General features: G+C 42.0%; 1 protein-coding gene across 1 annotated transcript; it reads left to right on the top strand.

Annotated features, from left to right (window-relative positions):
- The first annotated feature begins 944 nt into the window (after nt 1–944).
- On the top strand, nt 945–13,336 carry TMEM64 (transmembrane protein 64). The gene is made up of 3 exons (XM_040546437.1): nt 945–1,669; nt 7,164–7,319; nt 10,767–13,336. Exons 1-3 carry the CDS (start codon nt 965–967, stop codon nt 10,959–10,961), a joined length of 1,056 nt encoding a protein of 351 aa, XP_040402371.1. The 5' UTR covers nt 945–964; the 3' UTR covers nt 10,962–13,336.
- The last annotated feature ends 832 nt before the right edge of the window (nt 13,337–14,168 follow it).

The following is a 14,168-nucleotide window of genomic DNA, read 5'->3' as shown; positions in this document are numbered from 1 at the left end:
AGTCGAGGACAAATCATCCAAAAGTGTGTTGGAGCCTACAGGCACACAAAGAGCAGCCGGGTGAGTTGGCTGCCCTCATTTCTGCAAGCAGCAGGACGCGACTGCGCCAGAAGTCCCCTTGGATGCCCAGGCTTGGAGGTGCTGCCTGCAGGGTCAGTGCATGCCCCAGGCCTGCTGGAGGCCGCTGGCTCCCCATTTGGGGCTCTGCTGTCACCCCAAATCCCCAAATGCTGCCTGGCAGAGGTGTCTCTACTTTGTGGAGAGGCAGAAAATGGAGCGTTTGTGGAAGCCCATTCACGTAGAGGAGATGAACAGCCAACACATCCCAGGGGTCTGGGAGTAACCAGCTAGTCAGAGTCTCCTCGAGCACACACTTCTGCCAGAAAACAGCCGGCTTCAGCCCCCCAATTAAACTTCCTCCATGACCAAGGGGCTGTGAGAAGCGGGCCAAGGAGCCCCCAGGGTATGCAGGGGCCGATGGTGGGCCACGGGCCGGGGGGAGGCGGCGCCCCGGGCCGTGAGGCGAGGCCGAGGGGGCGGCTCCGGAGGCTCCCCGCGCCCAGCTGGGGAACACCCGGCCGGATCGGATGCGATGGGAGCGGGGCGGGCCGGGGGCGGAGCGGGGCGCTGCCTGCCGCCGAGCCCCGCGGCGGAGCGGAGCGGGGCGCTGCCTGCCGCCGCCCCCGGAGCGCAGCCTCCTCCCCATCCGCTGCCTGAGCGGCGCCGGGGCTGCCACATCGGCACGGCCGCTCCGCCGGGCGCTTCCCGGAGCCGAGCGGGAGATGGGCGGCGCGGCCGAGGGGAGGCAGCGCGAAGGCAGCGGCGGCAGCGGCGGCGGCGGCGGCGGCCGAGAAGCAGCAGCCGAAGCGCGGCCCCTTCCCTCCCGCCCTCCCCGCTGCCGCTTCCCCGCCCCCGGCCGGCCCTCGGCCGGGCTCCGCCGCCCGCAGAGGGCCATGGCGGGGCGATGAGGGAGCGGCCGCCCCTGGCCGCGGGCTGCGCGGGGAGGCGGGGAGCGGCGGCAGCAGGAGGAGGAGGAGGAGGCGGCGACGGCTTCGTCCCGGCGGAGGCGGCGGGGGCCGGCGGGCTGCTGCTGGGGCCCTACGGCGAGCAGGGCGGGCTGGCGCCGGCCGAGCTGCTGCTGTGCCAGCTGCCCGAGGCGGGCGGCGGAGGGGCCGGGCTGGCCGAGGCCCGGGGCTGGCGCTGCTCCTGCTGCCTGCTGGGCACCTGCTGGTGCAAGAGCTGCCTCGGCGTGTGCGTGCTGGCCGCGCTCTGCTTCGCCTCGCTGGCCCTGGTGCGCCAGTACCTGCGGGACCTGCTGCTCTGGGCCGAGAGCCTGGACAGCCTGGCCGGAGTGCTGCTCTTCACCGCCGGCTTCATCGTCGTGTCCTTCCCCTGCGGCTGGGGCTACATCCTGCTCAACGTGGCCGCCGGCTACCTCTACGGCTTCGTGCTGGGCATGGGGCTGATGGTGCTCGGCGTCCTCGTCGGCACCTTGGTGGCCCACGTGGCCTGCAGGCGGCTGCTGGCCCGCTGGGCGCTGGCCAGGATCCAGGGCAGCACGACGCTCAGCGCCGTCGTCCGCGTCGTGGAGGGTGGCAGCGGCCTCAAGGTGGTGGCCCTGGCGCGGCTCACGCCCATCCCCTTCGGGCTGCAGAACGCCGTCTTTGCGGTGAGTCCCGCACGGGGCCGGCTGGAGGAAGCCGAGGAGACTCGGTTTCCTTTAGCGGTGGTAAAACTGACCCCGGTGCCTCCTGCTAGCGTCGCCTCATGTCCCTGAGGAGGCACGCTCTCGAGGCACTTCGTTCGGTGGCACTGCCTGAGAGTTACGGTCTGCTTGCCACCTTTCGAGGCTTAGGTGTTGGGAGGATGCACCGAGATGCTTTGTAGCAAAATCTGTAGAAGGACTTGGCAGCTTGTGTCTTGTAAAGTGATCCGAGTGGGAGGAAAAGTTGTATTTTCAAGCAGCCTTGCCTAAACTACTCCCTAACCTACTTAACATAAATGTTTGCATTGCAAAGAAAGTAGTGGACAGATTAAAGTTCTTTCTCTACTTGATGCATGTAGTGTGCATCTAGCAAATCCATACATGGTGTTAAGTCCTTGCATGTGAAAGAGGCAGCGTATTTTGGGCAGAGCAGTATGATAAGAACAGAGAGCTGAAAAGGGATTCGGTACATCAGTGAAAGTGAGTTCAAATGAGTCTGGCAAGGGGTTGGATTGCTTTTCTTTCCTGCTTCTAGATGAAGATAGATGCATACTGTACGAATAATTTATTATTTAAAACTTGCAATCTTTCTGTCCTCTTTGATCATCTTAAAGGAGATAGTAAGGAAGGACACGGTGTATACCTTTTTGAGTTCATGCTGTTGATGAAGTGCCAATTTCAGACCTCAGCTCTTCCCAAATGCTTTGTCTAAAGAATCTGTTTCAGGCTGTAGTATGCCTCGGTTGTGTCTGCTAACTCGGAGAAATCAAAACAAAGCACACCAGATTGGGAAATATTTCCCAATGTGCTTTAAGGAAGAGACCCTATAAACAAACAATTTGGTCTGCCACTTTCTTACGGCACACTTTCCTTTCCTCATTTGCAGTCCTGATTTTGAAGCTCTTGCTTAATTTTGAAGAATCGGCTGGTTGAAGTGAGGTTACTGAATACCAAGTTTCTTATTTAAGCAGAACTTAAGCTAGTTCATCCACAGAATTTTCAGGGTTTACCCCGCACACCAAAGAAACCATTGCTGCGTATAAAATAAACAGCAGATGCGGGTGCTGGGGCATTAGTCTCAAGAGCTGTAGCCACTTACTTCATTTTAAGTAGATCCTTTAACCGTTTCCTGGTTAGGAATGAGAAGAATCTCATTTCATTTATGTTTTATGTACTTATCTATATTGTTAGGGACTGAGGATGCTTTGACAGGCATGGCCAGTGGGATGAGAGCAGTGGGGAGCAGGGCAGGCAGCGCTGCCTGGGACCCTCCCGAGGCACAGGGTCCTGATGAAGCTTTTACACTTGGACCCTTTTAATGGTTGGGAGCTGTTGTACCTCGGTTGTCCATAGCTCCTGGGTCTCACCTGAAGTAGTCAGCAGCACTGCATCTGAAGAGACCAGAGAATTACCAAATTAAAATAATTCCTTCAGGGCCTAACCATTCTGCTATGTCTGGAAACAATTCAGTGGAGTAGTCAGGCCAGTGTAATATTATAATGATGCTGTAAATCAGTATTTTGTGTTCTCGGAGCACTGTGAGCTAAGTAATTTTCTTACTGAGGTTTTGGTGTAAAAATAACAGATAGGAAATAAGATGAAACTAGATTATTGAGTAAGTCAAATAACTTGGATGTTGCCTGCTAAAATTAGTTTGGGGAGTTGCTTTTATTACTCTTGATTTATTACTTTACAGTGTAGTCAAATAATGCAGTGTTCAATTTTTAATTAAGAACGTTTAGCATGAACCGCTACATTACTGAAAAATAAGAATGTTGCACCAAATCTGGGATTTCAAAGCTATTTCTCACTTTAAGTCAAGTTTAAGGTTTGTGCGAAATACAGAAGTCTACCAACAAAGACTTAACTGTGATTTCTTTGAAATCTGACTTATTTGCAAACTTAATGCACTACTTAAATTTAAAATGTAAGGGGATTTGGGGTATCCTAGCCATCCATCTGTTCCCTGTGCTCACAACTTAAGCACTGAATTTGACAAGTTTGTTCTTATTATTAAAAAAGAGTAAACTGAAGCCTTTAGAAAACCTATCTTTTAATTTTCCAGCAGTCTAAGTTTATGCTTGTTTTCTGTATTCATGTTTATAAGTAAACTGGTGAGACTGAGCATACTTGAATGTAAGGGAAGGGAGGAAGTGACACATGAGGTCTGGGGACCAAGCGATAACCTCGAGGTGAGAGGGGTCATCTGCAGGGCTGGCACACGCCGTGTGCTGAGCGCTGTGGGCAGCTGCAATTGCGGCGAAATTTATGGGAAGAAGGAAGAGAGCTTCCTGACATTTGACTAGTGATAGGATCGTATTTTTTGAAACAGTGTTGAGTAGAAAATTTCTTTTTAAGAAAAAGGAATTTCTTCTTAGTTTTTTACCAGGCGGACACAAACTCCTTGAGGCCATTCTGTTCTTCTCTGGGAAAGCACTGAGTATTGGGAGCAGCAGAGTAATGTATTTACATGCCTTTCTGGAAAACCTAGGGACTTGTAAAATGAAAGCACGTTCGTGTATTTCTTAGAGTGGGTTTTGCTTATTTGTTGATCCTGTAACATGCCGCCAGGGTGGCCAGTGCTGTGCTGATAGCTCCTACTGAAGTGTTTGCCCACGCACAGCCCTCTCCTCTCTGCAACTCTGAATGTTTTGAAGGTAGGTCTGCACGGGGGCATAGTATGCAGGTTATCACCTCCTTCCAGCTAGTGGCTCCCTGGTGATAGATATGTGCAAACTGATTATCTGTAGTACCTGGTGTAGCCTAGATCAAAATTCATTATTTCTTTTTTTTTTTTTTTTTTTTCTTTTCTGAGAGGGATATTGTATAAAAGATGTAAGCTGACTAAATATTTTAGTGTCCAAGCAAATGCCTCTGGTTCCAGAAATATTTCACTAATATTTCTCAGTGAACTGAGAGTTCAAAAAATGTTAAGTGCTTTGCAGGCACATGCAGCCTGCTTACTGTGCTTGTTGGAGACTTGGTAGCTGTTTTTCTGGTTGTTTTTATTCTGTACCTTTTTTTTCTTTTTTGAGTAAGTGAAAAGCATCAGAATTGTCCATTGCTCTCAGCTGCTAAGCCTACCTGATCTGAAACACGTGGACTCATGAATTGAGGGGAGAGAAGTCTGCTGCAGTCCCCAGAGGCATGTGACCCCCTAACAGCATCCTGACACAAGCATTTATTTTTTGACAGAAATGAACCAAAGGGGTCAGCTGCAAAGAAAGCACGAAAGTTTTTATCAGACACAGCCTGTCCAGGGCTCAGTGGGAGAGTTTCTGTTTAACACGATTGTTAACAGAGCAGTTAGTTTGTTCTTAAATTTATTTTAACATGTTGCTACAGCCTGTAACACAGATGTAGCCATGCTTGCTTTGTGATTTTGCTGTTATTTCTATGCTAAAGTGAGCTCTCCCTAGAAACAGAGTCCTAGGAGCCTCTGTTTGGCGGTGTGGCCACACAGACTGCAGTTTGGCAGACCTCTAGAACAGGTACAGGTTTGCAGAAGGAAAGATAAGATAAGGTGTAAGTTTTACTGAAAACGTCTCATTTTTTTCAGGTGGGGACACCATCTGTTTCCTACCCTTTCAGGGGGAAGGGATACCGATGTAGATCTAAACCCCACAAACCAGGAGTTAAAAGGACACCTACAGACTCTTTCTTTCCTCTCATTATCTCTCCTTTTAGAGGGGTGCACAAATCCCAGTCCATAGTGTCTGTTGGCAGCCTCTCCTTCATTTGGAAGCAGTCTCTCTCGTGGCCCAGGGTGTCTGGATGCTTTAGGACAGATGTGCAAACACGCTCCTCTGCAGCTAGAGTGTCCTTAATACATATTCAGAAATGAAAGAGGTGCCCAGGAGTGTTAAAAACAATCTTTGGGAAGTTTCCCAGCTCCATTAGATCTAATGACAGTGTCCTACTTAGCAAATCTTGCCTCAGCATTAGTATATCAGAGACTTTTAATAGCAATTCTTTCATTCTCTTGGCAATAAGGGAGGTTTTGGTTATGCATCCCTATTACATGGCCCAGATAACTATGATTTTTTTTAACTATTTTGAAAGCATCAGTCAAATATGAAGTTCTGACATGATTATGTAGCGCTCTTTCATTAGAAATCTAAATTAAACTTGTGTAGAGAGGGAGATTTATTATTTGTCTTGCTGATATATATTAAAGTCCATGGGAGCTGTAATTTACAGCGTGAAGATTGGAATTGGCTTATTGGATCTTATTCCCATGAATTATTCTTGATCTTCATGCTCCATTGCATTTTCCTCCTCCATTGCTCTTCCTTCTCCCTAAAACTTTCCTCTCATAGTGCTTAGAGCTGTGAGAATCCAGCATTGTGACTTTTATAGTAATCAAAGTTTATTTTAAGAATAGTATGACGAAATAAATAACTCCGCTGCTATTCTCTTGTCTTCATCATTGTACAGAACTGTCAAGGTCAATAATTTCCATGTAGACTCCCAGTGTTAGGAGCTGTTCTTAATTAGAATTTGTTTTATTATTATTTGATCAACTGAATAGTCTAGAAAACTCATTAGACTGCTTGTTTCAAAATCGCCTTTTCTATAGTCATTTTATTTTTAACCCATTGTTTCATTCTGCTTTCATTTTCTTGCATAAATATATATTGGACTCTTGGATCTCGATTTTAATATTTCTCAATGGCTGCTGATACTAAGTTAGCTGGTGCTGTGTAAGTTGTCCCATGTAAACTGTCCACGTATGGACTACAAACAGAAATTTCTCAGCAAAGAGATGAAGATACCTTGAAGTGTTACTCCTGTGTTTTTTTTTTTCCAGGAAAAGCTAACAAAAGCTATAGTCATATTTACTGTTTTGTTCACTAATTGAAGTTTGATATAAAATAACCTTTGATAGAGAATCTTCATGATGTCTATTTATATATCTATAGACACTTATATATGTATATATCTTTTATGTATATATCTTAATGAGCTATATAACTTCCACTGCAGAGGCAAATTATATCTGTCACTCTGTTTACCTCGATCTTATTTAGTACAGTGACATTTTGAACAATTACCTCTTTTATTAGTTGCCATACCTGTAAAACCCATAGAAAATAGATAATATACATCAATTTTTGCTTTGGACTTTCACTTTTGGTAAAGTACTTTCTTCACAGTCTCATAAATTGTAGGGCTCTGTTCACCACGAAGAAATAAACGTCTTAAGTGAACGGTGTAATTGCATCCTTACTTATGACTTTTGCACAGAGATGTTGTTTAATGTACGATGAAATTAAATAAAATGTAGTAACTTTAAAAAAAGCCAGATGAAAACTAGCCACATATTGTTTTATTGTATTCTCTGACAGTAAAAAGTTTGTTTTTATTTTTTGGCACAGATGTTTCTGGGAGAGGCAGTCTAATTGGTTACACATGTAGGTTGTGCTGTGGCTTCTTACATTTTTTTTTTTTTTAATAGGTTACAGATTTGTCACTACCCAGCTACTTGATGGCTTCTTCAGTTGGGCTGCTTCCTACTCAGCTCCTGAACTCATACTTGGGCACTACCTTGCGTACCATGGAGGACGTGATTGCAGAACAAAGTGTTAGTGGCTATTTTATATTCAGTTTACAGGTAAGTTAATACGAGGGGTTTCATAGAGTTTGGTAGCAGCAATGTCACTCTGTGTCCAGTTTCGTAAGCGATTACTCTTGGAAACTGTCATCTACTTGTGTTTGGGAACATTTCTTTATCCCTTTTATTTCTTGCTCTTCAGCTGTACCGCTGGGATTTGAGATAGGATTTTGCTTCTGGAGATAGCAGGCAAGCTTCGTACCTGTAGCATTCTCTCTTCAAGTCACTGAATCTTCACTTTGAAGACCGTGCTCTTAGGAATGTCTATGAGATGTAGAGATTCTGCACTGCTGGTTTCTCTTTGAGATTGTAGAGCCTCTAGCGTAAAAGAGCTGGGCTATAGGATGTGTGGGGCAGCTGCTTGTCTCAAGTATTAGGAGCTGCTCTCTGTTGGCATAACAACTCCCTAGTCTGTGGCAGCTGACCTCCTGCAGTCTGAGAGCTGAGCTGTGGTGTATGGTATTGAAAAGTAGGAGGTGTTTTACAAGTGTTTAATTTATAACTTTGGTGTTTTCAGTAAATTGTGTAAAACTGAGATGACACTCATTTTTCACAGGCTTAATGACTGCTTGATGACCCAGACGGACAGGTTTCCAATGTTCTGCTTTCTTTTGGTTTTGTTTTCTTCCGTTAAAGTTTAATTCTGTCATACCTCATGTGATACAAAGCAGAACTTGCTCAGTGTTCTCTTTTTCTATTTCTGCCACAATTTTGCACTGTCAAGTTTTCTTCTGTTGCCCTCTGTGGTAATCTCCTGCTGAATTTTAGACTTGTCAGACCACCCCTGCACAAAAGCCTATGTGCTTAGGGTGCTTTGACCCAGAACCTGTGCCATGTTCACTGTTAACACCGAACGTTTTCAGTTTTGCATAGGTCTTTAGGATGAAAGGTACTGTGGAAATACCATATTACTAATGCTTGCATTGAAATATCCTAATTTTGCAAGGAGGTAAATTCATCAGCAGTGCACAGTACCTTTTGATGAGCTTAGCTGATGAAATAATTAGTCAGTAAATCTTGGGGATAAGCCTTAAGTTGGAGACAATTGCAAGCATAAAGGTAATGAACATATCAGAATGAGATTATATATTAAAACCTCATCTGACATTGTTGGCACTTCCAGGTTGTGTTAGACCAGCAGTTACCATGGTTTGCTGACTTGCAGTTCATGCTGCAGTCATTTATCTTCCTCCTTTTATGATCGCAAGGCTGATGTTTAACAATGCTAAGATAAAAAGCTAACTCTACAACCATTTTAACCCATCACCCTCCTGAAACTTGTATGTTCTTAAATGGAACTTAGGAATGGAACACATTTATGTGTTGTTTTGTGTTATTTATATGTCGTTATCTTAAACAGAACACACTTATAGGCTTAATAGAAAGGTTTGAGTATTAAAAATGCATTTGTGATTGTGAGGTAAATAACTTCAATAGATCAAATTGAAAATAAGTGGTTACTTGATCAATTTTCACTTTAGTCGTGAAATGTTATTTCAGGAGTTAGTAGTTTTTAGTGGTTGTTCCTGTGTCATCCCCCCCCTTAAGGTTTTTTTATAATGACATTGACTCTTCTTTGTGGTTATATGGGTTGCCTGTGTAGCATAACTTGCTCAGGTAAGTGCGAGTTGAATGTTTGAACAGAAGTGCTCGCCACCTTGAGAGCAGTTCTTAAGAGCTGACTGGGTAAGGCAAGGGGAGCCCATTAGTGGAGGAATTACTGATGTTCTCCCATTTTTTTCTCAGGCATCTGCCTAGTGCTTTGCCTGGCTGTGTGGCTTTGATGGGACTTCGGCTTAGTAAACAGCTGTAAAATCCTTCACATTTCGTGGTCGTCTGTGTGTGTATTTTTAAATTATTCGTCTAGGGAACTGAGGCTATTGGTAGTAATATCTCAAACCAGTCAAGGTTAAATATTTGGGTAAGCCTTTAGAATAGGGTTTTTCCTGTTAATTCAGAACATGGTATCCATAGTCTCTTTTTGACTCTTCAGTTGGCAATCTGTTGAATCCTGTAACTTGAATTAGTGAAGGGAATATTTTTTTTTTTTACCACAAGCAAGGAGCAGGCTGCCCAGAGAGGTGGTCAAGTCTTCATCCTTGGAAGTTTTCAATACCCGACTGGACAAAAGTCCTGACCAACCTGGTCTGATCTCACAGCTCTGAGCAGCAGGTTGGGCTAGAGATTCCTATACACCTTCCCGGTGCAATTATACTATGGCCATACTTGTCAGTCCTTTTACTCTGTAATGTTCTAGCATCTTTGATGCCATGCTGATAGATGTTTTAAGTGATGGTCCTTAATGTCATGGAAAACATAGCCCTACCAATTAATGAAGTTCAGATTTTGGACTCCAGACCTTTGCTTATGTTTATTTACAACAGAACATAAAGTTATGTTTTGTTTTCTTTTTTAAAGAAAGTTACGGATTTCAGCTGGTTTTATAAAACATTTTTTAAAAAGTCAGAAGATTTTACTTCTTTTAAAGGGACTGTCATTATGAGACAGCTTGATTTTATTTGAAGATTTATATTTTTATAAGGAGGATTTTCAGATTTTTCAGAAGACTGTAACCGATGTTTTATTGAAACCAAAGGCTGACTCTCAGAAGTGTAGTCCATGCTAATGTCATTAAACAAGTGATTTCTAAGCAAAAGTTGTCCCAGTTTATTCCTGATGATTTCTATGGTGAAAGTTTAAAAAATTCTTAATAATACTTAATAATTCTTAATAATACGATACTGAGCAAAAAAAAAAAAAAAAAAGTAAACTAAAATTCTTACTTTTGGATAATATTTCCTCCTAAAACAAAAAAATGAACATCCCTCCCTCCCCAGAGCCCATCCTCTAGAAAGCAAGTACAACCCATACAGGTAAGTTGTTCAGAAACTGTGGTTCTGTCCTACTTTGTCCTGATATCTGAGAAGCAGCACTGCTGCTTTTTGCAATCTTCCGTGCTGGCGGGGCAAGGGCAAGAAGTTTTACTTCCTTTTCTCTGCATCATCCTGCCTCTGCTGTTTGGCAAGTTGCAGATAACCATTAAAATTTTAACCTATTATTCACATGGTATGTGGAAAACAGTTTTCTTGCTTTCTAGTGGTACACTGTGCCATTTTTTTGTGGAGTTAGTTTTGCCAAGAGATACGGTGAGGGGTTTGTTTTCTAACAGGTATGTGGGGGACAATGGAAACAAGCAACCTCTATCTTCAAATCAAATTAACACTTAAGTTCTATGTATTGTCTGTGTTTTGGTATGCTAGTAGCAGCATACATTGACTTAGAACCCCTTGTTGGTTAAGTTCATCTGCCTTTCAATGTATGAAGTATTAAGTCAGTAGACGCCTGCATGAATCTTTACATTGATGACTTTGTTTTGTTCTAAACAGTTGTTCTGTATTCATGCTTACAGTTTATATAGCCTATATCACTCCTTTGTTTTATTTGCAGATTGTAATCAGCATAGGACTTATGTTTTACGTTGTTCACCGAGCTCAAGTGGAACTGAACGCGGCTATTGTAGCGTGTGAGATGGAAATGAAGACATCTCTTGTTAAAGACTGTCAACCGAGCATCGGTGGTTCAACTACATACTGCAACAAAAGGACAGTGGCGTTCTCTGGGGGAGGTGTCAATATTGTGTGATTTTAAGTATTAATAAAGTAAGGTTTTGTGAACCTAAGCTATTGCCTAGAAATACCTATGGACAAATCAACTAGGTTTGAAAAAAAAAAAAAAATTCAAATGGTTACAGGTTGTACTATGGCACAAACCAACTGACCAGCTCTTGAATTGCACGTGGAGTGACTTCTAGCAAAAAACGGAAGATGGTGAAGTAACTTAAGATGTAAATGCAAGTCTAGCTGCACCTTTGGTCATTTATTATGCCTATCATGGCCTGTAGTCTGCACTTTAGTTTTTTTTGTTTATTTTCTTTGCTTCTATAAACTGAGAAATGCTTCTATAAACTGAGAAAAGTAGCACAGAGATAAATATTTTTCTGCTTAGCATTATTTATAAGGCTGAATAATTATATGCAGTAGAACTTTATTACTGATAAAGATGAATGAGAAAGTACGCAATTCAATGTACGTTATCCTTGAATGTGCTTTTGCTTCCAGACCTTGGAGTGTATTATTTTCCTAATGATGGGACCATTTGGCTTTTCCTTCATTTCTGACTGGGGGGGCAGGGGAAAGAGAGAACCCTATATAAAATTTTGGTTGAATGTATTTTTGTAAGTCATTGAAAATGTTGCAGAGCCATGCATATGTATTCACACAAGCTTAAATCCTACATTGTGGGACTGAAGTGCTCTTAAATAACATTTTAAGTTACACTGTGTAATATGCAAAGGAAAAGGGAAAATGCAGAAGTTATAATAGATTGCAGTGACTAGCACTATTTGAAGGAAACTTCATGAATTAGCTAACTGTTGAATTGGTTTTACCACCTTGGTGATTGTAACAAAGGGCTGTTCCATGTTAATCCTATTTATAAGTATTTTTGATTGATGTTTTTCAGCTCACATACCTGCATATAATAAGGCTTCCAGAATAGGGAGCTAAATCTATCCTTCAAACAAAAATTATGAGATATAACACTACTAATCTTACATGAAGGTGGCCTTTATTTTATAAGTAAATCCCTCCCTCCCTTTAAAAAGCTTTAAAAATTCAGTTGGTATGTTTTTTTCTAAAAGCTTTACTTTTTTTTTTTTTTTAAAAGATGCAATCTATTATATATTTCATCACAGTGAAGAAATGAAAACTAGAGGTTTTCTTTGGAAAAATAAATAATCCAGTAATGGAGGAGGACAGTAATGTCTCTGAGACTCAGGAATTCTGACTCCATTTTTGCAAGACAACACTGTATTGGATAATGCTCCTTTTATGCGTGCTATGGACTGTTTTTCACTGCATTTGAACAGACTGGATAACCTGATAATAATTTCTGTGTGTGTGTATGCATGTATGTCTGTGTGGGCAAAAGCAAAACAATAATGCCTGAAGGTGACACCTTGTGTGTGTGAGTTTCCTGTAGATATACACACCAATGTTCAATTGCTCAAACACACACAAGTCGTCTGACACAACAATAATGTATTACTTATTTTGTAGTTATTTTTGTGTAAGTTTTTGAGGATGCTTTCAGTCTTTGTGTTATTTTCTAACAAAACATGACTGTGCCTCCTTTTTGTAAGGCTGTTTGTAGGGTCCAAGCATTTTTGTCTTGTTGAGAATAGCAAGAGAACAGCATGTCTTCAAGGTAGATGGGAAGCAGAGATTTTATAACCTTTGGCAGTCTTATTGTGAGGACGTACAGTACGTGGATAACTTGACAGCTAAGCATTCCTTGGTAGTAAAATTCAATTTTGTTATTTAAATGTGTATCCTTTGCAGACGGCTGTTCTTGGGCCTTGTGACCTTAGGAACTAAACTAGTTAAATAACAAAGTTCAGATTGTCTCCCTTTTTGTTTGTTTTTTAAAAAGACAATCTGTATATACCTGGAAGTGTTCATTTACACATCTCTGCCTCTGACAGCTCCTGTGTGAAAACAAGAGAGCCAGATAACTTTTGATGGCGTTATTTGTCATCACAGTATGATTGAGCCCTTTCTTAACTAAACTTTTTAAAAATGTTTTATTCCTTGGAGTTGAACAATCCTTGAATAAATGAACTGATCTGAATTTTGCTCTGTCTCGCTAAATCAGTGGTGGTGTTATGAAGAGGTTTTCTCTTTCCGTTTTTTTAACTAACTTAAGGTTGTGTTGACTATTCAAGAACATTTCCCAAATATGTATTTTGAAGTGCTTTTATTTCCATGACACTTTGTAACCAGAGTAACTTCACTATGTGAACACTTTTGTAGTATGGAACTAGTTCTTAAGACTTTTACATTTTGCTTGATACTTGTAATATTTGTGTACAAGTTAATGGGAAATGTGCATTAAAAGGAACTTTTCTGTACCATGCCAATCATAATTTTATACAATAAATTCACTCCAATTTCTTTAAAGAGATATGTATTAAATGTCTAGGTTGCTACAAAGCTGTAGCTGGAAATAAGGTGCAATGAAGTGTCGTCTCTATATGTGCATACAAAGATACTTGTCTACCTTGAAGAAGTAACAAGTTAGGATTTTAGAATGAACTCCATGGGTGGTGAGTTACTGATGAGGGAAGGGCATTTTTAAAATTATTATTATTTAAAGAAATACTTGCTTAATTCTGTTAAACACTTTGAAGATTTTTATATCTGTAGCTGCCTTTTTCGATTCAAGAATAAGAGTACCCATGTGCTTATGAGAAGTGTGCCAATGAACTCAAAGACTGATATTTTTAAATGTAAGAGTGATGTGATGAATTTTTTCAGATAGTCTTCCTACAATTAAAGATGGTATGAACAATTTAAATAATATGTGACAAGTCACATTCACAAATGCTTTTGTAGCTGCAGTGGTGGCAAAATTTCTGCTTTTTGTACACAAAACATACCTAAATTACAAGTCATGTAGAAGACAGAATTTCTGCTGCATGGCACCAGTTTTACTTCCTCCTTCTTGTGGGAAGAGCAACTGTGTAATAAATCTACCAAAATCTAACTTTATAGTAAGTGTCTGAGAGGAAATTTTTTTGTTGTTGTTGTCCAACAGCTTTACATCCTATTTTTATGCTGTTTCTTTTTTTTTAGCATAACTTCAGCTGGCATTGAGAGGTAAAATTTGAGGAATAGAGAAACTGCTGTTCCATGGTGTGTGGAACATATCAGTTGCTTTGTGTCCATTTTCATCATTCTGTCCGAGGCTGGTAGGATTTGGATTTTGACTGACCAAGGTAATTGGAGTAAT

Source organism: Cygnus olor, chromosome 2 (genome assembly GCF_009769625.2).
Source record: "Cygnus olor isolate bCygOlo1 chromosome 2, bCygOlo1.pri.v2, whole genome shotgun sequence".
Lineage (NCBI taxonomy): Eukaryota > Metazoa > Chordata > Aves > Anseriformes > Anatidae > Cygnus > Cygnus olor.
This window is presented reverse-complemented; position numbering and strand designations above follow the sequence as displayed.